The sequence below is a fragment of the Eschrichtius robustus genome, chromosome 7, assembly GCF_028021215.1.
Source record: "Eschrichtius robustus isolate mEscRob2 chromosome 7, mEscRob2.pri, whole genome shotgun sequence".
Taxonomy (NCBI): Eukaryota; Metazoa; Chordata; class Mammalia; order Artiodactyla; family Eschrichtiidae; genus Eschrichtius; species Eschrichtius robustus.
In genome coordinates this window covers 107,504,590-107,527,392 of record NC_090830.1, presented here as the reverse complement: position 1 = coordinate 107,527,392, position 22,803 = coordinate 107,504,590, and the positions used below count along the sequence as shown (strand labels likewise).

At 43.1% G+C, this 22,803-nt stretch overlaps 1 protein-coding gene across 1 annotated transcript in view; it reads left to right on the top strand.

Annotated features, from left to right (window-relative positions):
* The first annotated feature begins 1,312 nt into the window (after positions 1-1,312).
* The window catches only part of BLNK (B cell linker), a 79,894-nt gene continuing 58,403 nt past the window's right edge, over positions 1,313-22,803 (top strand). The window contains exons 1-2 of the mRNA XM_068548282.1: positions 1,313-1,497; positions 21,877-21,942. Of these exons, the coding sequence (XP_068404383.1) occupies positions 1,451-1,497; positions 21,877-21,942 (113 nt within the window). The 5' untranslated portion in view covers positions 1,313-1,450. The remainder of the gene's footprint in view (positions 1,498-21,876; positions 21,943-22,803) is intronic.

Sequence of the window (22,803 nt, the reverse complement as noted above, 5' to 3'; positions counted from 1 at the left end):
GCGAAGGTCTAGAACTCTTTCAAGATAAATTGCAAGAAAATTGAACTTCCTGTTTGGGGAAAATAAACAGTTGGAAGAGCCAAGCACTTACATTTTTCTCATGAAAGATGAACTTTCTCGCTGGCCTGGCCAATTCAGGGGTTTGGCCGAGCAGAAGGGCCCCACCCTTCAATAGCCCTGTGGATTCTGCTCCTGACCATCTGGTTAAACTAGAAATTCAGAGACGGTATATGAATGTGAATAATCAAGATTTACCTGGAGAAATACAGAACCTCTGTTTGTACAAAGAAGAGGCACAGGAGGAAAGGAATCCATCTACTACATCCATCTCTGCCATTGCTGCTGTTGCCTCTCACCTTCCTCCCCCTCCTTCTCCCCTTCCCTCCTCCCCCTTCCCCTCCTTCCCCTCCTCCTCCTCCTCCTCCCCCTCCTCACTGGCCCATCACTAGGTCTGGTGAGGGGATGGAGGTGAGCAGTGGATGAGGCCAGGAGGGGACAAAAGGCAGTGAGGAGAGTGGCACCCTGCTTTTAAGGGGACTTCTGGATGGCCTGATGTCAGAACTGCATTGTTGGGAGGTTGTTAAATTTGTTCTTAGCTGACCTTTGAGTGCATGTTGATTTTGTTTGAAAGCATCTGGCTATCAGCACAACTCCTGACACCATCAACCTGATAAAGAGGCCATGCTGTACAATGGAGATCCTCTCCCCTTTTCCAGATCTCCTATCTGTCTCTATCCCTAATGACCTTGCCTAGAGAATTGTCTTCCCATTTTACACAGATCTTCAGGAAAACTGAATTCTAACTCTCAAAGTAAACTGCTACCACTGTGTCACTGTCATCTTGATATTTATTTAAAAACATTTGGGGGAGGGGAGTGAGGAGAAACTATACCAAAATGCCATTTTCGTATAACGATCCTTTAAGTGGAAACGTTTATCCATGACTTTATGCAAATGAGCAGAAAGTCCCAAAGAGACTTTCAGATGGAATTGATTATTCTGCTTTTCCTTGAGCTCAGGAAGGGGACAGCATGACACCTGCTGAAAACAAGGACTATATGTGTTCAGGACAACAGGAAGTAGTGACCAGCCAGAAGCTTGCCCTGACCTGGTTATAAATCTGGTTACAGAAGAAAGCAGCTGGAAAGAAATTTGCATGTCCAATAGGTTTCACTATTAAAGTTTACACAACGTGGAGTAATCAGCCAAGCTGGCTGGCTACCCAGATCACATGACTATGTAGAAACATGAAACTTGACTACGTGCTCTAGCAAGTTTTACTTCTCCCTCTTGCAGGGGTGTTTGCCAGCAACCTGCACTCTCAGAAATCAGACTCAAGTGACTAGGACTCTTGAGATCAAAGTCTTACCATGCTACTCCCCAGGACAGCCAGGGACTGCTGACGTGACCACCGGACAGTGATCTGTGGTTCGTATAGTTACCAAAAAGAATGGATAAGCTTAATAAAATAACTGTCCCCGCCAGTCAGAAGTTGAGGTAAGATTTTCGCCATCCAATACTTTTCCTTCTCCTCCTTTTTTTTTTTTTTTTCAATGATCTATTGCATCTCAGAAATACTGAAATCCTGGAATACTTTGCTAGCTGTAAGGCAGTGGGGTGTCAATTGCTATAGGGAAGGGGACTTGCATTTTTAAAGAAATGTGTAGGAACTAGTGAGCTTATTCTAGCTGGCTTTGCCAGTGATGGATTGAAGTGTAAAGCTTTGAAGAGAAAATAAAAAAGAAAAGCCAAGGGCTTAGATTCTACCAATGGTCAGCTTGGAGAGTCTGAACACAGCAAGCTTTTCTAAAAAAAGTTTGGTCTAATCTGAGTACTCAAATATTTCATTGTGGATTACTATTTAATGTTAAAGATTGTTGTAATAATTTGTATTCGTTGTAGTTTTACTATCTCATTTATTTTGTGGCTGTATGTCACAAGTGTTTTGGGGAGATTAGATCTGTTTTTCCAGTGTCTTCATGTCAGAGTAACAATTATCTATAAAAAGCCACTTAGAAAGAATAAATAAACCAGAAGTGGCCCAAGGGGAAAGAATCAAGAAACTCCTCTGACCTATAGAAGAAAAGACTTCCCAAATTTTATTTTGAAGATTTTCTTTTTGTCTCATTGTGACAACATCATGGCTTTTTGAGACTGGAACTTTTAAGTGTTCAATGAGTGTTTTAAATTTCAGCTACCACTTGAACTTCAGTTTTTCACAGGGTGATGTGACACGTGTAGCCAGGAAGTTATCACAAATGATAAGGAGCTAGAGAATCAGAGCTTTTGAGACAGAATTTAAGAGAAATTAGTCTGGGAATGGCAGAGGGACAGCCCTTCACAGTTAGAATATGGGTCATATACCTGGTAGGCACTTGGTAAATGATAGTTTGAAACGAACTGCTGGTCTGGAATCAAGAGGCAGCATGGCCGCGGTCAGCCCTTTCAAGGGTGTGTTGATAAGGAGACAAAAAGCTTCTTCAGTCTTGCCCTTGGTCTCACATTGCTACACCGTCATGGGAGGGGGGCAGGTAAAACAGTGCAAGTAGTAAGTGACTCAATGAGTATAAGAAGTGAATTGGAGTAGCTGGAGAGGTTTTAACAGACAAGATGCTTCAAGTGCTAAGCTTTGTCAAAGTAAATGAACAAACCAAATCAAATAAAAACGAACATGTAGATATTGAGAATGGAGTAGTGGTTACCGGAAGTGAAGAGGCAGAGGGCAGAGGGTGAAATGGGTAAAGGAGGTCAAGTGTATGGTGATGGATGGAAACTAGATTTTTGGTGGTGAGCACACTATGGTACATACAGAAGTAGAAATACAATGTTGTAAAAGTGAAATGTACATAATGTTATAAACCAATGTTACCTCAATAAAAAAATAAATAAATAAAGAGCTAGGCTTTGAGAGGCAGGTAAGATAAAAGAAGTTGGAGAATTGGAGGGAAAGCCTGATGTGCTGGGAGGGAAGAAGGACAGAAGCTGACGCTGGGAGCTGGACTAGACTAGGTCCATTTGTAGGATGACAAGGAGAGTCTTCTGCCCAACAGAGGCTGTAGAAGAGATGTGTGGGACCAGAAGGTCCTCAAAAGGTTGGATGCATAGGGTGGGGCCAGATCACAAAGGACAGTGAGGGCTCTAACCACGGAGGGCTGGAGAACGGTTTATACAGTTACAGATGTCATGCCAATGGGCTTAAGGGAGGTTGGCAGGATGGACCGGAGTGGGCGGAACCTGGAGACAGGGATGCTCAGTAGGAGGGGCGGTTAAGTAACCCAAGCCTCTAGTGCTGCATTCCTGGACTTGGGGCAGAGCAGTGAAAAGGGAGAGGGAAGGAAAGACATGCCAAAGAAACTAACAAGGCATGGATATTAAGGTTTCTCTCAAATGAGCAAGAGGGTTTAGAAGGTCTTTTTCAGAGATATTCCATAACCTAGGCCTATACTAAGTCTTAGAACCTCTTTCAGGATATCCAGATGGGAATTTAAATAAAGAGAGGCAATAGAACCTAAATCACTTTATGATCCTTCCCTCGGGGACAAAGTCCAGCTTTGTCACAGAGCAGTCGATAGACAACATACAACACTAGATTAGAGGGTAGAAAACCAAAACCATATTGTGGATAATCATATACTACATTCGTCTGCTCAGGCAAAAGTAACTTTTTTTTTTCTACTTGGTTACTGAGTTGTTTTTACAGAATTGGCCTGTTTTGATAAAATGTGCACTGTCGATGTGGAACTTTTCAAAGAAATGAAATTGTAAACACAATGAACTTGAAGCACCATTTTAAATCTTTTCTGTAATTAGATGGGATGGCGAGGAATAGGTCAATGAATACTTGATCCCTGTGGTTTGTATCCTCTGTCCTGACAGGTTATCACCAATTCAGAATGTTGCCGACTGTGCAATTATTTGGCATCAGATGACAGTATAAGTGAAGAGCTGTGTTCATACTCTTAGGTTTATCAAAGTTTATATGATAATTTGCTTAAATTCTTAGCCAGAAAAAATAGAGAGATAGTGAGTGTCCATCAAGGGGGAGTAAAAAGGATGACCCTGATCTAGGGGGTATATTCCCAGGGCTGGAAAGAGACTAGAGGCAGAATGAGTGACCAGGAGGGAGGGAAAGTAGAGTCAACTAAGGAAAAGAGGGCAGGCATGATTGGAAAAAAAAAAAAAAAAAGATTCTCAAAATGAAGGAGAAAGAGAAGGTTCCAGGTGGACCTTCCCAGATGGACAGCTGGGGATGAGTAGTCAGCCTGAGAGTTTCTACTGCAGAGGAATTGAGAAAGGTGAAGTGGCTAAGTTGTATGTGACCACAGAAATGTGTGAGCACAGATTCTTGCTTTTTATCTCCCCTTGGGGCACTACATGAAGTCGATTTCTCTGTTAATGGGAATCCAAAAACTCTCAGGATCTTTTAGTTGATTCTTAGCCATGATTTTCCCTGGATTTTATAAGGTAACGATATCGTCAGAAACGCAGCTCAGACCTGAGGTCTCAATCCTTCCACAGTAAGTATTCCTATTCATAAAAATATTACACTTCTAGGTAAACGTTTCAACATTTACAGTCCTGAATCACAATGACTATATTCCTTTCAAGTTAGTGAAACTAGTTTGTAAAGGAAATTTTACGTTTTTATATTTTTGATAACCTCCCAGATGACTCATCGTCTGTGTGTGTGTATTTTTCTTTGTAGCTCCCACAAACACATGCTCACTTATTTTTACAAATGGAAAAAGTCTTTGACACAGGTGTGGTCAAGCCAAGTCTCCCTAATCCTTATATTGTTGGTTGAAGAGTATGGTATTTTTCAGTCAAACTAACATATGTGTGAGTTTAGGAAAGTTTACTTAAATTCCCTGGTCCTGGCTACTTCAGCTGAAAAGATAGAGATAATAACAGCACCGATCCCACAGGGCTGTTGTAAGGATTAGAGTGATCCTGGCACATAGTAATTATTGGATTGAAAAATGGTGGTTATTTAATATCTTATTGTTATTCTTATTAATTCTATAGGTGTGCAATTGATTTTCCGAACAGAAACATAGTACTTTACATTGATCCTTGATAAATTTTATGTCAGTTTCAGTTCTTCTTTTTAGCTATTTTGTCTATTTTACCTGTTGCTTCTGACATCTGTGGCATTTAGCTTTGCATGGACTGTGACGTGACAAACATCCCTTCTCTGCCCTAATCTAAGTGGCTAATAAACTGTTGAGCATGACAGAGCCCTGCCATGGGTGTCTGGGTCTCACGGCTAGGGGTCTCACTTGGAGATCCTATTTGACAGATCCTGGGACATGATTTTTCTTCTCAGGTCTTGGAATCCTCAATTGGCATTTCCAGTTACTTGACTTTTCAAGTTCAGTTCTTCAGAAACAAATTTATCTTCTTTTCACCTTTCTGCCACTAGATCCCTCTCTGGTCCTCCCTGTTTCTGTCAATGGTGTCATCATCAACTCTAAGTCTGATGCATCCTTTCCTCTGTACCTCCACTCACCTAACACAACCTCTAGTCTTTCTTTCATGATGCTTCCATATATGCCCTTTTCTTTCCTTTTCTACCACACCATCCTAGTTAGGTCCTCATCACATTGTGTCCCCCGGCTACAAAATGAGGAGTTTGGATCTGACAATTCTCAAAGTCCCTCTCAACTCTGATGTTGTGTGATCCTTTAGCCATGAAGACCATGCTTGAAATGTTACATCCTCTAAGGCTACCATTTCGTCCCATGACCCTCAGGAAATATTTCCTGACGGAATTATCAACTTGTTTGAGACAGTTTTCAAAATATTTTCAAACTCTTTTCTTACAAAGTTTTTGAAAACTGCCCAACTCAGAACACTGGGGACAGAGGATTCATCTAGACAGCATCCAGATGCATCATCTAGAAGGTAGCTATGATGTATTTAGAAGGACAAAGCAATTGGTACCCAAAAGGGCAGGATTCCGATTGCCAATTACTAGCTATGGGTCCTGATGAAGTCACTCAACTTCTCTAAGCCTCAGTTTCCTCAACTGTCAAATAAAACTAGAGATCTCTTCCTCACAGGCTTGTTGTGAAGACATGGGCTAAAGTGCCCAGAATATTTGTCACATGGTCAGTATAACAAGTAAATAAAAAGTAAACACAACAATCAGTACTTTTAACCCACCCTTCATGAATGACCATATATTATCTCTCTTCCTCCTCATGGTAGAAGATCCAACCCCCTTTAACTGGAGGGCAAGCAGAGCAGGAAGCTTCCCAGGGGCTCACGGTGGGTGGATAGAGCACATCCTGAATACAAGTGTGTCTTGGGCATCTCTCTTCTCATTCTTTTATAAGTTTAGATCAGAGGCCAGTGCTGAGGTGGGAGGGCAAGAGGAGGCATAGCATCTAATGGTAGAGATAAGATAGACTTCCCAGGAAGTATGGTTTCCTATTCTCCTCACACTGCCTACCTGCCTTATGTCAGCTGAGAACCTGCTCAACTAGGCTATATTGTGTTGTACCAATGGATGCAATTCTCAGACAAGGTCTCTGTCTTCTCATGGGCCAGCTACATGGGAGCCACTTTAGAAATTTGCTTAGTGTTTGTGGATTTCAGGACCATCAGCTAGGAAAACTCAAGGCACTCTTTCTCATCCACTCTGGGCATGGGTCTGCCAGGAAAACGCTAAACCAGAGTCCACATATTCAAGGCACCCTCTCTTCTGGATCCAATAATCACCCAAACAATGTGTGCTGTGGCTGAACAATTCCTCCCTCTTCGTGCAACCTGTCCCCAAAGTGGCTATGATACAGTTAATTCGGTTTCCAAGAACTGAACCACAATTACATTCTAGCCATGTCTCTTACGTCACTGGATGGGAGGAGATTGGGCTGGTACCAAATGCTTTAGGCACACATTTACAGTCTCTTGGTTTTCCCCCACAAATGATTAACCTCATCTGTTCTGTGGAGAATTTACTTGTTTGGTGCATTTTCAAAGAGGATCTTACTATTGCCCTCATGCAATGACATGAAGGAATCTAGGCTTGTTAAAGAAAACATGAATAAGAAAAAAAAAGAAATGAAATAATAGCTTGTTATAGAGATATTGAAACACTGGATGGCTTTCTTTGGCTTTTTAATAAACCCCGTAGAAGTTATCTTCTTCTGCCCTCCCCCAAGACATAGCTGCATCATTTAGATCAGTGGTTCTCCACGAGGGACAATTTTGCCCTCCAGGGGACATTTGACTATCCCACTTGGGGAGGGGGTGCTGCTCGCACCTCGTAGGTAGATGCCAGGGGTACTGCTAAACATCCTGAATTGTGCAGAGCAATCCTTACAGCAAAGTATTATCTGGCCCAAAATGTCAATAGTGCTGCAGTTGGGAAACTCTGATCCAGACCAAGTGGAATGAATTCTGTGTAGAACAAGAAGCACAGATTCACTTGTATGTGCTTATAGTGACAGTATGTATTTATAATACATATCTTTGCAATTGATGTGGCCTCTGCTTGCTGGACTGATTTTCCTCTGTCTGGGATGATTTGGGTCAGGGGTTGCCAAGGGGGAAAGTTCAGAAGTGCTTGAGCCTATATTTCAATGAGTTGTTTTTGGAAAAAGAATTTTTAGTGTCAAACAAAACTAGATTCCAGGAACTCCATGCACCACTGAAGCATAAGTTGTTCTCTCCTGGGTAGAGAAATGAGAGCAGGAAAAGATTTCCAGACATCAGGTTGCCCTAGAATAGTATGTTTCTACCTCTCTAAGTAGACTGGGCAACTTGAGTGGACACCACTAGAGTTAGGATAAAAAGTCAGTCAGACTCCGATTCTGTAGCTTAGTGGTCACAGGGGCTGCCACTGCCTCCCCATCAGACACATTGTGTCTCTTGCTTTGTGATTTGGATCTGTCAGGTCCCCTTAAATCTCACTGACCTCAGACCATTCTGCTTCTTTAAGGTGACCCTGCATCTCTCTATTTGCTCCCTCATGTGTTGATGTCTAAGCTCTCAGAAACAGCTTTAGTTTTCTCATTCCATGTACCTGCTCAGCTTCCTAAGCCTCCAGAGACCAAGCACACAATTAGAGGTTAAGAGGATGGCACACCTGTTGCTCCAGAAATGGGCCCCCCCTGCAGATTGGGTGGAATTCCAGCCCCCATCCAAGTCCTGCCTCCAGATCAAGGGAGCCGTGAACCCTGAAGCGCGCTCCAGCTGACTGTCCGCTAGGTCCCACTGACCTCAAGGCTCCCCAGCACGCTGTAACGAAGCAGCTTTTGTGCCGGGCTCTGACGTTGGAGCACAGGTCCCCTGGTCTGCGGTAGAAACCCTCCCTCAGAGAAGCACACCTCCTGCTGTGGGCTGAGCCTCTTGCTGGCTCATGTGTTCCCATCCCCGGTTCTACATCCCTCAGTGGGCAGCTTGTCTTCCTTCCCACGCCTGTACCTCGCTCCACAGCTGAGGACTGTCTGCTCCCAACAACTCCTCCCTCCAGCCATTGCTGCTCCTTGTTTAACCCGCCTTCTCCTACCTGTCCTGTCTCACCTCCCTTCTGAAAGGTCATCCATCAGCAGCTATATCTGCAGGCTGATTTTCCACTCAGGTGTTTTCACAACCCTTTTACAGCATCATGGTCTAGGCCCCCAAACAGGCCGTAGTCCCTCAGTCCAGCATGGCTTGTTTCAATGCTCATTTGCACAGCAAGGCACGGAAGCCAGCTTAAGGGATGTATTGCATGTCCTTGATGAGCGGTGCTTCCCCGTTGGCCACTTTCCTGAGAAAGGAGCTCGTTATCCCAGGGGCGTCTCTGCCTCCCAGCAGGCTAACTGGGGGCCCCAGATCTCCTCCAGATTTCAACCCTCCCCACGGTGTAGGGAATACACAGCAGAGGCCACTGAGTTTCCTGGGCCTGTGCTGTGCAGTCTCACAGGGCCCCATGCTTGGTTTAATGTCTGCTGTTGCAGTCTTAAGATTCTCAGTAATTTTGAACTAGTAGCCATGCATTTTCATTTTACACTGGGCCCCAGAAATTAGGTAGCCAGTGCTGGCCACAAGTTCCGTGAGCCCCGTCGGCTGAGCCTCTCCCCCTGCAATGTGTCAGGACACAGACATCAGTGGAGAAGCCTCCTCCTTTCCCCTCCCCAGCCCCCACATCAGAAAGGTTTACTGGGCAAGTAAGATGGAGAGGCCATATCTCTAGTCCCTCAGGTAAGAGGCCCAGAGAGGTGAAGTCACTTATCCAAGCTCACAGCAGAAAGGCCTAGTCTAGAGCTACACCTCCATGTTTGCCTAGGAGGAGGGAGGAACAGCAGGCCACACCTTCCTTTTTTTTTTTCCTGTGTTATTTACTGGCCAGTAAAACATTCTAGCTTAGTCTGTGTTCTATATTTTTCCTCGACTTTTTTTTTTTTTTAACTAAAAAGCAGCTAATTTACTAGTCAGAAACCCCAGTGAGGCCCTACAGAATATTACTGTCAGTATTTCATGCTATTACATGTTTCCAGGTCCAAACTTGAATTTCACACTGACTCAGTCATGTTTGGTACCGTACTGATACTATATATTTTTCAAAGAATGCTCCCACAATTGTTCATGTAATCTGAGAGTGAGTTATAATTAAAAAGAGCAGAGTTGGTCTTATGTGGAGACTAAGCATACAGGACCATGTTGTATAATTTAAGAAGTGCCCCAGAAAGGTGATTTTTGCTGAACTTTGGAATCAGGCAGACCTGGGTTTGAATACTTGCTCTGTACTCCCTTGCTCTTGGTCTTTGAGAAGGTTACTTAATCCTTTTTAGCCTCAGCTTTTCACCTGGAAAATGGGAATAATAATATATAATATAATAGGGGTGTTATAACAGTAAACATATTAAATAGAGAGTAAGAGTTCAGTCAATGTCCCCTCCCCACAAATCCCTCCTGGCCTGGGCTCTCCTGTTGTCCCAGTTGTGTCATTAGAGAGACATCCTCCTGGGATAAGGTGTGTCTCAGAGTCCTGGTTCAAACTGAAACATCACTATGTGTAATAGGTTAAGGCATTAAGCCCTTAGCCGTCACTAACACCCAGGCAGGAATCTAACAGCTCAGACCGTGGGGACAGAGGGCTGGGCTCTTCTGTCTCCCGCCCAGAGGTGGCTCAATCTATGGTTGTTAGTTGAAAGAAAGGGACATTGTTCAGGAAAGTGGTGATAAGAAGGAGGGAAAGGTCAGAGGAGGGAGACCACACCTAAGTAAAGGGAGTTCCCAGCGGGGAGGCTGTGACTGCGGTTGCTTGGACCAGAGGATTAGAGAGTTGAGCTCAAAGGTAGAAAGAAATGCCCTCCCCCATTGACTACGTTGTTGCTGTTTACTTTACAACTTTACTTGGTTCAAAGTGCAAAAAGCTGCAGGGTGAAGAGTACCTTTTAAGCATGTTTGGCATATTAATGACCACACCTGATCCTGGACAGGAAGGAAACAGTCATTTTTAGTGCAAATAACTACAGCAGAATCAAATACAAACATGAGAAGTATACTTTCAAAAAGGAAAATGGCAAATGTAATACCACATCACTGGAAAACTGGACCCTCTACATTTATGTAACTATTTTGCCTTTTGAATTGTCTTTACAGCCTGTTCAGGGTCAAAGTCCGCTTTTTACAACTGAAAACCTTTTGATTTCATGTCATCACCACATTTACAGATTACCACATTTGCCCAACCAATCCCAGATGACTGGTCAAATTCACCTGATGAATGCTGAAAACAACTCTTAACATGACTAAAACAAAAGCTATTCGTGTGCCTCAAAGGTAAATTGGAAAAAAAAAAATCTGCTTTAAAATTGCTAATGACTACTTGGGACGATGAACTGTTCTGCAACTAGTTAGTGGTGGTGATTGCACAGCACTGTGAATTCACTAAATGCCACTGAGTTGAACACTTTGAAATGGTGGAATGATGAATTTTTGATAATGAAATTATTTTCCATATTTACCATAAAATATTATGAGGATCCATGATCATATTTTTGTTCGACCAATTAGATACTGTGTCAAAGCTGTTTTTAAAAAAAAAAAAAAAAAATGTATTAACTGGGGAATTCCCTGGCGGTCCAGTGTTTGGGACTCAGGGCTTTCACTGCAGTGTGCCCGGGTTAGATCCCTGGTCGGAGAACTAAGATCTTGCAAGCTGCGCGGTGCGCCCAAAAAAATAAAAAATGTATTATCGATAAATGTTTCTGGATGGTAAACACTTAAGAATGTCAATGCTTCCTTCCACTTCAATCCCTACACGTGATATTCCCCAATATCTTTTTTTCACTAAGATCCCAAAGAAATGAGCTTGAGTCAATTTTTTTCAATGTATCGGAAATACCATTCTGCAAAATCTCTCTTTACTCCCTGAAAATATCCATGCTTTTAGCTATAGAAATGAATGCCCAGACAAGTGGGTGTACCATGTAGACACACCCACGGCTCATTTTTTTTCCACGTGAAGGCTAATTTTTTAAAGAACACGCTCAAATTCTTAAAACATATTCCTTTTCTAGAATTACATAGGATTATATTTTCAGAATTTTCTGAAAATGATTAGAGTTACTTATTTATCCTTGAGTCTTACAAATTTGAGAATCATCAGTTTCACACAATAATTTTTATGTTGTTAGAGGAAAGACTGTAAACATCACAAAATTCCTGCTACCAGCACCTAGTTAGAACAAGAAGCAAATCGGAGCCCAGGGACTTCCCTGGTGGTGCAGTGGATAAGAATCCGCCTGCCAATGCAGGGGACATGGGTTCGAGCCCTGGTCCGGGAAGATCCTACATGCCGCAGAGCAACTAAGCCCGTGCGCCACAACTAGTGAGCCTGCGCTCTAGAGCCCATGAGCCACAACTACTGAGCCCGCGTGCCACAACTACTGAAGCCCGCACGCCTAGAGCCTGTGCTCCGCAACAAAAGAAGCCACTGCAATAAGAAACCCACGCACTGCAGAGAAGAGTAGGCCTCGCTCGCAGCAACTAGAGAAAGCCCGCGCACAGCAACGAAGACCCAAAGCAGCCAAAAATAGATAAATTTATTAAAAAAAAAAATAGGTTTAAAAAAAAAAATCAGAACCCAGTACAGGATTAAATAACAGGACCTCTGGGGGCTCTTCCAAACCCATGAGCCTCCCTTAACTTTTTTGCTTTTCACGACCTGCTTTCACATGTTTTAGGAAGAAGCTTGACTCTATCCCAGCCCCTCCCTGCTGTGTGGGTGAGTGAGGGCAAGCATCAGCAAGAGGAAGGAAAGTGCTGCATCCCTACAGACCCCTAAAATCAGGGAGGGGGAGAGCCTGACAATTTCTGCTGTCACATCAAGGGGCAAATCTTCTAAGAACTTTTTACAGCTAGTATAACCTAGTTTCCTGTCATCTCATCAGTGTCAGAATGGTGTGGCCCAAGCCTAACTGCCTCTGATAGGGTAGAGTGTGAAAGGAGTTTTTTGGAAAGGAATCAGGGTATGAATAGGATCATCCTTGGTCCTGGTTATGCCAAGTCAGCCCAATTTCGGTCTGCTTATAACCAAGATCAGCAGTCTAGACTTGCCAAAGACTATCACAAAATATTTGCAGATCTCAGTGGGAAAAAAAGAAGGAAATGGTGGAGCGTCTGCAGAAACTTGCAAATTACTTTCTCTGGTTAATAGGTGGTTAGTAAGACAACCCAGGCCGCAAGATGCTCACGTGTAAGGTGCACACATGCCCCTACTCCAGGACTCTTAGGTGGCCTTTCTGACTAGGGTGATAAGAAGGGCACACGGGGATAGCTACCCAGGTCTCCTTGCAGCTGACCTCAGCCACTCTGCTTGTGAGCCTGTTCTGGACCCAGAGAGCCCCTGCCACATTCCTTCCTGCCGCCTGCGTGCACTGCCCTCTCTTTCCGCCTTTTCCTGCCATCTGTCCCTTCCTCTTTTTTCTCTGCCCCTCCCTAAAGACTGAAACAGGCCTCTAAGAGACCATGCAACCATCTAGCAACAAGTCTGACCTTGGAGACTAGTGGCAGGGCAGTGGGGGCACATGTGTCCCCGGTAAAAAACCACTTGGCTGGTAGAGGGATTGGATGCCTTCTCCAGGGATGGAGAGGAAGGTGCCCAGAGAGGCACGTGGTGAAGCTGGTCATCCACCCTGGTGAGGGGCCCAAGCTGAGACAAGTCAGCACATGTCATCCAGGGGTGGTCGAGAGCACGGGTTCTGGAGTCAGATGGCCCGATTTTGAATCCCAGCTCTGTTGTTTATTACATGTAGGACCTGGGGCAAATTACTTCTCTGGGCAAATATTTTCTCACTATAAAAATTAGGATAATCACAACAATGTGAATATACAATGTGTATATGAATACACTACTGACTGTACACTTAAAATTGGTTACGATCATAAATTTAATGTTATGTGGTTATTTTTTGATCACACTTTTTAAAATGGAGATAATAATAAGACCTACCTCACAGGGTTGTGAGGGTTAAATGAGTTAATGCACGTGAAGTACCTGGCACATAACACATGCTCAGTGAGTGCTGGTGTTCACTGTTGTCGCCATTGATTATCCAACTGACCACTAGCCTGGCTCCCTGGGCTTGGGCTGTAACCATGGCTCTGGGCTATGGTATGAGAAGTTGGAAGGCACATCCCTGCCATGGAAAAGCTGGTCCTCTAGAAGGAGACTCGGACCATGTGTGGAAAGGGAAGGAGCAGGGTGTGAGGGAAAGAGCTGGGGGAATCCTCAATAATTGATCTTGGCGCAATGGCAAAATGTCTCTGGAATTTAGTGTCCTCCCTTCCAAGAGGAGGCTGACCCAGGATATTCCTAGAGTCTCTCTCACCACCAAACTTCTGTGACTACCTTGATGACAGGCAAAACTAGGAGTTGGGATTTCAGAGCTGTGTGGTCTGAGACCAGCCCGGTGACCTCCTGGGCCTTGTATCTGCGTCTGTGAATGGGGCTGGGGGAGCTACCTCACTCTTGGGAGGCTTCTCAGGTTATCACAGGATGGAGAGGACTTGCCAAAACTTCTGTGCCAGCTTCACCGTGGACTCGCTCTCCAGAAGGAAGCAGCTTTGGTTGCTGAATTTGCAAATCTAAATATAACATCAATAATGCCACAGAAAGGCTGGCCTGGAGGAAATGGGGCATGAGGAAGCCAGGCCAGGGCTAGAAGAGGCTGTGGAAAGGACGGAGGAGGGAAGCTGGTGATAGGACAAGGTCTGCTGCATGCAAAAAACAGAATACTCACTAAAAAGTGGCATTCTGCTTCAAAATGACGGTCGGTAGCCAGACTTCAGTCTTGAGACAGAAGTTATCCAAAAGGAAGATATTTTGTGTGAATCAGAGAATTCCCACCCCCCACCCATCTGTCTCTCTCTGCCCTCTGGTCTGATATAGGTCAGAGGCTTCTGACATGTGATGTGGTGGCAGAAGGGACCTTCTTCCTGCATTACCAGACACAGGGTTTGTGTTCAGGGTAGCTCTGGATCCACACATGCCCTACTCAGTCTGCACTCACTGAATATTTGTGGAGTAAATAAGACAAATACATGTCTTACATAAATCAAATAATTATATTAAACTTTAAGGGGGAGGCCCCCCAAGTCAGTAAATCAAGAAATAATATTTTCATGTAATATTTTAAAAATCAAAATTAATGCAAAAAATTCCATGATGAACAAAATACTGACATTTTAAATGAAGAGAGGACCAGGTCTACTGACACGGTGCTGTGTTCCAGCACAGTCCTCTGTGAGAACTGTTGGCCTTGTGGCCGTCAATTCTCTCTTCTGCCCAGCTGAGGCCCTGAAGGCCACTCCTAGTGTTACTCCACTATTTTGGGGATCCCACTGCTGTGGGCTTGGGCCAGGGCCCAGCAGAGTTGCCTTCCTACTGGTCTCTGAGCCACCAGTGTCACCATGCCCAGGCCCTCCTCCATTCTTCCACCCTAATCATGACACGCCTCTGAGTTAAGGTTTCCAAAGGCTTCCTGTTGCCTATAAACCCCATCTCCTTGCTTGAGGAGGGAGTGGCCTGGTGAAAGCTGGGTTTTAGAAACATTAGCTGAATAGGCCCTGACAAAGCTTCAGAGCATGGATTGGAGAGGTACACTGGCAGAGGCAGCTTTTTCCTGGTGCAAAGGGGCAGCTGTAGGCTTGGATCTTGGCTTCAGGAGAAGGACCAGCCCCACGCATACTGAAAGGATGAAACTCCAGAACTGGGCTTGAGGTTAAGATGTGGGGGATGAAGAAGGAGGAAGGAGTTGCCTGTTCTTTTTGTTTGTGAAGAGTTGCTTGAATATGAAACCCTCTTTACTCCATTCCTTAATCCAGATTAAATAGGGATTTTCTCAGATTAACATTGCTTTATATTCCACTTTTTCTAGAAAAACAGAGTGAAAAAAAATACACTAAAACCTGCCTTTTCATGGTCCTCTGTGAGTGCACTAAGAAGCTAAAAGGAAAACAAGATGTTTTCTGATTTTTTTCTACTAAACTTTAAAAAAAGCACTTCTTGCAGATGATACCATCTTTTAAATCATGTCCTGTATATAATAAAAATTATTAGAAAGGTTTTTAGTGAAATATGTCTGTTTTTGGACTACTCTTTGCTGATCTGGCCACGTGCAGCTGCCTTCCCAGTGTCCCCCACCCCAATCCCAGCCCTAGTGGAGCTCTGCATCCCACCAGTCCATCCTTCCATGCCAATCAGCCATGTCAGGTTGGGGAGTGTTCTCAGTCAACCCTCCCTGCCACTACCAAAAAAAAAAAAAAAAAAAAAAACCCAAGCAACAACAATAATAATAAAACCCAATTCTGGAGTACCTTCCGGCCTGGAGGAAATCTACCCAAGTTCATCTACAATGAACATCTATTGCATACAGCTGCCATTAACAGTCTCATACAAAATAGTTTCACTGCCCTAAAAATCCCATATTCCCTAAAAATCCTTTCCTCTTCCTGAACTCCTAACAAACCTCTGATCTTTTTACTGTCTCCGTGGTTTTGCCTTTTCCAGATTCCAGGTGGAATCATACAGTATGTAGTCTTTTCAGATTGGGTTCTTTTACTTAGCACATATCACATTTTAAATCAGAAATCATCAGAAATTAAAAACTGTACAGCCTGTGTAACCAGCCACTACTTACCTGTGAGTCCAAAAAAGAAAAGAAAAAAAAAGAAAAGAAAAAAAAAGAAAAGAAAAATGGTTATCTTTTGCCATTCAAATCATAGTAGCCCTAGCCCACTTTTACAGAACTCCTTCCCCTGGGATTCTGGGTGTCCTGGGGCTGCTTGCACGTCCCACATCTCTACTCTGGCTCTTGCTTGTGTCCAGATCCATTCATCAGTCTCTAGGAGCCATTCTCTGGTGCAGAGGGTATCTTCTAGGTTCCATCTGGATTTCTTGGGCTCCTTCCACCTCTTTCCACCAACCCATCCCTTATTTTCCCACAGCCTAACAGAGTTAATAAGACTTCACTGAAGTTTGAGGAATAACAGAAGGGAAGTATAACACAAAGAATGATTTATATTTGCTACTAGTCAAGGCTTCGCTTAGTGTCCTGGACCCTTCCTCAGGTCCTCCCTGCTTTGCTCCCAGCCAGAGTGCCAGCTCACCTCTGCATCATGAGAATGAATGCTACTAGAGGTCAACTCAACCTGTAGTCCAGGGACCAGCAACCAGGAGGCCCCAGGAAGACAGGAAACATCCCGATACCAGAGCCCAAGACCTGCCGACCACATCCTCATTTTCTTCACTGCTGGTTTCTGGACTGCAGTCTTCACAGGACAAGTGACAGCAAGGACAGCACACCCCCCACAGATAGGGCTATGGTTGTGTCTTCATCCCAATGCCACCACAATCCGTGCTATTCCGTGTTAGGGCACCATATGAGGAATGGCAAAATCCCAGCCATAGCACTCTGCTCAGAGCAGGTCCAGTTGCTTCTGGATTACTGCACAGTGTCAGGGGCACATCCTTCCTGTAGCCCCTTCATCTCCACTCTGCAGCTTTTACAAACTGTGGCTCAAGAAGAAAGTGACGATAAGAAAAATAAAAATATACAGGCATAAGGTAGTCTAAATTCACACAGAGAAAAATCAAGTCCCATAAAGAAGTGACAGTCTGGTAAAGAATACGTCCAAATCAGGTTACCAAACTGACCACTCAGCTTCTCTGTCTGAAACTTTGCACGGGGTTAACAAGGATTTTAATTTTCCTCAAGCAGGTGTTTGCTTTACTTGACACAACTAAAAGGCCTGCAGTGGGAAAAGGCCTGACCCGTCACAGCTGAGCCCAAAGGGTGGGCTTCTGAGCAGTAGAGTCAGCACCACCTGGGAACTTGTTAGAAATGCAAATTCTCTTGGGCTTCCCTGGTGGCGCAGTGGTTGAGAATCTGCCTGCCAATGCAGGGGACACGGGTTCGAGCCCTGGTCTGGGAAGATCCCACATGCCGCTGAGCAACTAGGCCCGTGAGCCACAACTACTGAGCCTACGCGTCTGGAGCCTGTGCTCCGCAACAAGAGAGGCCGCGATAGTGAGAGGCCCGCGCACCGTGATGAAGAGTGGCCCCCACTTGCCGCAACTAGAGAAAGCCCTCGCACAGAAACGAAGACCCAACACAGCCATAAATATAAATAAATAAATTGTATAACTTTAAAAAAAAAAAAAGAAATGCAAATTCTCCAGCCCTACCTAGACGTACCCAATCAGAAACTCCGGGGGTGGAGTGAAACTCTGGGTTTCAAAGGGCCTCCAGGTGATTCCGGTGCAGTTTGGTGTGAGGACCACTGGTCTATCAGATTCTAAAGTAAGCTGCTTCTTTGAAGGCAAAAAACTGCTGGTAACTTTCAAATGATGAATCTTCCTCTCTTAGGACCTCGTGGGATCTAAATTTGTTGAGATCCAGGCTCAGCCAGGGCCACACTACTACAGTGTGTTGTTAAATAACTAAGTTTGTTGATATTAACTCAAACCCTTGAAAAAAAATTTTAAACAATGGCAAAGGAGAGAATATAAAATTCAATTTGGTTTATATAAGGAATAATAAATATAATTATTTACATTACCTGCTCACCATTTTTAAATGCCTAAATGCCGTACTGCTTAAAAATTACATATTAATATTGTTTTAAAATGTGTATTAGATAAGCTATGTTCTTTGTTTTATTTTGTTACGTACACATGGCTGTCTCTTCACAACTTTAAAAAATTAGAACATTGTGATCCTATTATCATTCTCCCAAACATGGAAGGATATCTCAGAAACGGAAAATCAAAGTGCAGCTCTTTTATGCCTTACCTATTTTCACCCACACACAACTTATCACAGTGAAACAACTGATGTTCAGCTCAAGAGAATCCTCTCCTGAAACAGTCCAGGTGCACATTTCTTTGCTATTGCATATCCTTCAAGTTGTGGCAGAGGAAAAAATGTGCTCCAAAATGGAGCAGAAGATACTAGAGGGCAGCAAAAGCTGTGCATCACACAGTGTATGAAGAGTTGATAAAATGAGCTGAGAGCATTACCACATTTTCTTGGTTTGGGGGACACTGACTTGTAAGGTAACCTAAGTTTGGCAGCTGTAACTGAGCAGTCTGTGCACGTCAGGGTCTGTGTGAATGAGATGCAGAGGGAGGAGAAAAATTCAACAATTTACTATAGTTATAGATTATAATTATTTTAATAATCTATAATTAAAAGTAATTAGGAAATGCCAAGAAGCATCAACTACCAAGTTGAACAAATGACAAAATTACATCAAATTTTTTGCAACTATTTGTAACATCTGTTTGTCTATGCCTACAGCAAAGTCACTTATGCAAATCAGCCGCTGGCTCCCTATTACTCTGCCTGTGTCCCACTCTTGACGGAACTCTGATAGGATCCTTCACTCTGGCTCATTTTGTCCTTTTACCCGGTTAGGCATTAACTTAGGCTAAAGACATTCCACTCGGTTACAGTCAGCTTATAACCAGGGGTGCCCTCTGCTCTCCACTTGAAATTATTCAATTTCTTTCCAATCAATCCATTTCAACCTCTCTCTCAATCTCACTCCCTCTCTACTCCCAGACCTCCTATTTTTCATTTTCACTCATTCCTCTATCTCACAGATTCTCTATAGTTCCTCTGGTAAAGGAGAAAGGGGTTTGCACAGGATGTACGTGAACAAATTCTAGAATACTGTATGGTTCTGAGGTAACTCAAGAGTCCAGCTTGAAGGACCCTCTGTATGTCTCTGATGGGCCAGTTGGTCCTCTTCTCTCTCATCCATCCTTTTCTCTCTGCCGCTGAGCCCGGTGCTTTGCTGAGCTCTCACACATATGGAGTCAACATGCCCAGCCTCCCTAACTGGCGATATAAGATGTGGCCTCATTTCCTTATTATGACTGGCACTGACCTTCCCATATCTGAACTTGGGCCCCTCAGTGGGTCCCCCAGTTATGTAAATGATTCCCCAAGATGCAGCCTTAAGGATGTTCTGAAAGAAGTCTCTCTTCTCTTTCTACTCCACTCTCCAGCCTGTCCTCCCTCTGCACTCCACCGCTCCGTGCCAATGGGAAACACTCTTCCCCACAGCCCAACCAAGGCTGGGCTGCAGATCCTGACAGGATACTACTGAAGATTCAGGGACAATAAAGAGAATTATCTCATTGAAAATGGCTACTGATGGCATTGTGGATGGCTCTTCTCAACGCAGAGGCCCAGACCCAGTCTCAGGTTCAGAGCTACCTCCCCACCCCTCCAGCTCCCCACCACTGAAAACCCCTCAGGTTTGTCTGTGCTCTTCAGGTCTCCAGGTCCTCACAGTCATTAGACCTAGAAGGGAAAAGAGCTCCCCCAAATCCCCAGTCTAAGTTCCCACTTCTTGTTTGACAATCTCCCTTTTCCCAAGGTTGTTGAGAGTAGGAATGTCTATCACCTGTGCAATAAATCTTCCGCCATTTCCTTGATGCCCAGTGGCCCTCAGGAAACAACTACAGCAGAACATCAGCACGGGAGAGTTAGCCTGAAATTAACACTTAGTGGAGGACGCAAACAGGCCAGGCCAGGCGGAGTTCCTCTGACAAGCTGTCCTCTCATCCTCTGAACTGCTCCATCCCTACACCGAAAAACTTTGCAGCATATGAGTCATAAATCCATACATAGTCCAAGAGACTAGTTCTCCCAGATTCCAATTCCAATCAACGGGGTTTCCTAGACCTATGCTAAGCCTAATTATGCACCACTCTTCATATTAGCTAACAGAGGGCTTAGCTCCCAAAGTGAGAAAAATCTGCATTTTTTAATGGAAAAAGTCCATTTTCTTCTAGAACAATGGCTATATACAAGTTTACATTTCATTAACTAAAGGGCCCAATGAAATAGCTTTCTCAGAACAAAGGAAAGGCTTGCCTGGAAGGTAAATTCAAATATGTTACTCTTTCAAGGCAGAACCATGTGAAATTTTATTTAGATACATTTTAAGTTAGAAAATCATTACGAAGAAAACAAAACATGGTCCTATACTCTGACCCTTTTTCTAATTTATAAACTTTTCTAATTACAATTAGCTTTGAAAACCATTTAACAACTTCTTGCACGTCCTTCTAAAAAGTTATGCCCATACCAGCACAAATGTATGTATGTCTTTTTTTCCCCACAAAAAAATATATGCATATTCTGAATTTTCCTTCTTTCTTTTCTTTCTCCTCATCCTCCATTTTCATTTAACTTAATAATATCTCGAGTATTTTTACATATCAGCAATATAGATGTATTTTTTTAAGGTCTGTGGTATTCCATTTATGGTTTTATCAATGTGTATTTAACTAGTTCCCTTTTAATGATAAATGGGCATTTAGGTTGTTTCCAGGTGTTTTTAGTGGGAAAGGCAGGAAGGATTAGGGTTATTACACATAATTCTGGAATAAACATGCTGATATGTATAATGTTTGTATAGTCTGTGACTATGTTCATAAGGTAAATTCCTAGCAGTGGAATTTCCAGGTCAAAAGGCATGGTGGTTTTACACTTTGACAGATATTGATTGTAATAATTTATATTCCCAAGAATATCTGTATTCTCATACACTTGTCAACCCTGGGAATTATTACACTTATTAAGTTTTGCCCGTCTGATAGGCAGAACATGATTTCTCATTGTTTCCATTTAGATTTCTTTAAATATAAGTGATGTTAAATAACTTTTCATTGGTCTGTTGGCCACTGGCATTTTTTTCCTGTTAGCTCTGCGTTCACATCTTTTGCTCATTTTCCTATCACATTTTTAAGATTTTTTTACTGAGTTGTAAAATTTCTTTGTTAATCAAAACATGTAGTTCTTCTTATTATATTATGTGCTGCAAATATTTCTTCCAGCATGTCATTTATCTTTCGATTTTGTGCATATTACTTTTTGTTCTGCGGAAGTTTCAGATATCTGTTCAATTTTCCAGATTCTACCTAGTAAAGTTAACCAAGAAAAAAAAAATCTTGAGGCTGATTTCTGTCTATACTGTGTCCTTTAAGGTAGCTCCATCCTTGCAATGTTGATGCTCCGAGGACAATAAGTGATAAACAGTGAGGCTTGTGATAGCTCACATGTCTCCTCAGAGCAGACATATCTGAGAATCAGAATTCCTCTTACAGCCTGAGACTGACCCAGACTTCAACAGGTGGGGGCATGGCCCAGTGACCACACTCCTTATAGAATCAGTCACACCTTCCCTCTGCTCAAGTAGAAAATGGTCAACTTAATGAAATACAATATAATTCATGCTGTTTGGGGGTTTATGGTAAGTTGTTTTCTCTTTTTTTTTTTTTTATACTCAGGAAGGAGAGAAGACTTTTTAAAAAAATCAACCTAGTTGTTAATATTTTATGTTTAATTTCATTTCTTACAGGCAGCTTCAAAAAATGGTCCATGACATCAAGAACAATGAAGGTGGAATAATGAACAAGATCAAAAAGTAAGTTAGATGCCATAGCACTATGTGAGCACTTATTTATGTAAATAACATCTTAGGTCAGCCTGCACTAAGTGGAAGAACACAAAATTTCCCTGTTACCCGAGTGATGAGTTGCAACCTCTCTAGCATGTGACACTTTCTTACTCATGGCTAGAGTCATGGTGGTCAGACCCATATTCAGGAAACATGGTGAATGAGTGGGTGGTGCTCAGGCACCTTGTTTTTCTCTCTCACTGCTGGAAAGCTGAGCTATGCCATTCAAGGTGCCTGGCAAACATCAAAAGAGACCTTTATAGAAGCAGGACAATCAGCTTCTTTGACCACTTAGCTAAGGGTCACTAGGACACACTTGGAGAAATCCAAAAGAGAAGTTGCAAGAACACAGCCTGACTTCTTTAGGATGCCGTAACTGTTTCCATATTTTGATTTCTGCTTTTTCAATTATGGCCTTAAAATGGTGTTTTCAATTGGCACTTGGAGAGGGCAAGTTAGAATTGCAAACCTTCCTGCACACACAGACACACACACACACACACACACGCACACACACACGCCCCTTAGGTTCTTTTTGTTGTTGTTGTTGTTTTTGTTTTTTAGAGAATAGAAATTGTACATTGTACATACCAGCATTTGCCACTCAAAATCTAAGTCAAGAGGAAAGGGGAAATGGTATTCTGTTAAGATTTTTTTTAAGGTTTTTTTGTTTTTGTTTTTATGAAAGTAATACAGATTCACCAGGAAAAAAAAATCAAAGAGTTCAGAATTGTACGAAGTCAAAATCTCTCACTTTCTCCTATCCCCACCCTAACCCACTCCCCAGAAATGGACACAGCATGAGTGAATTTGGTTTATATATCTATA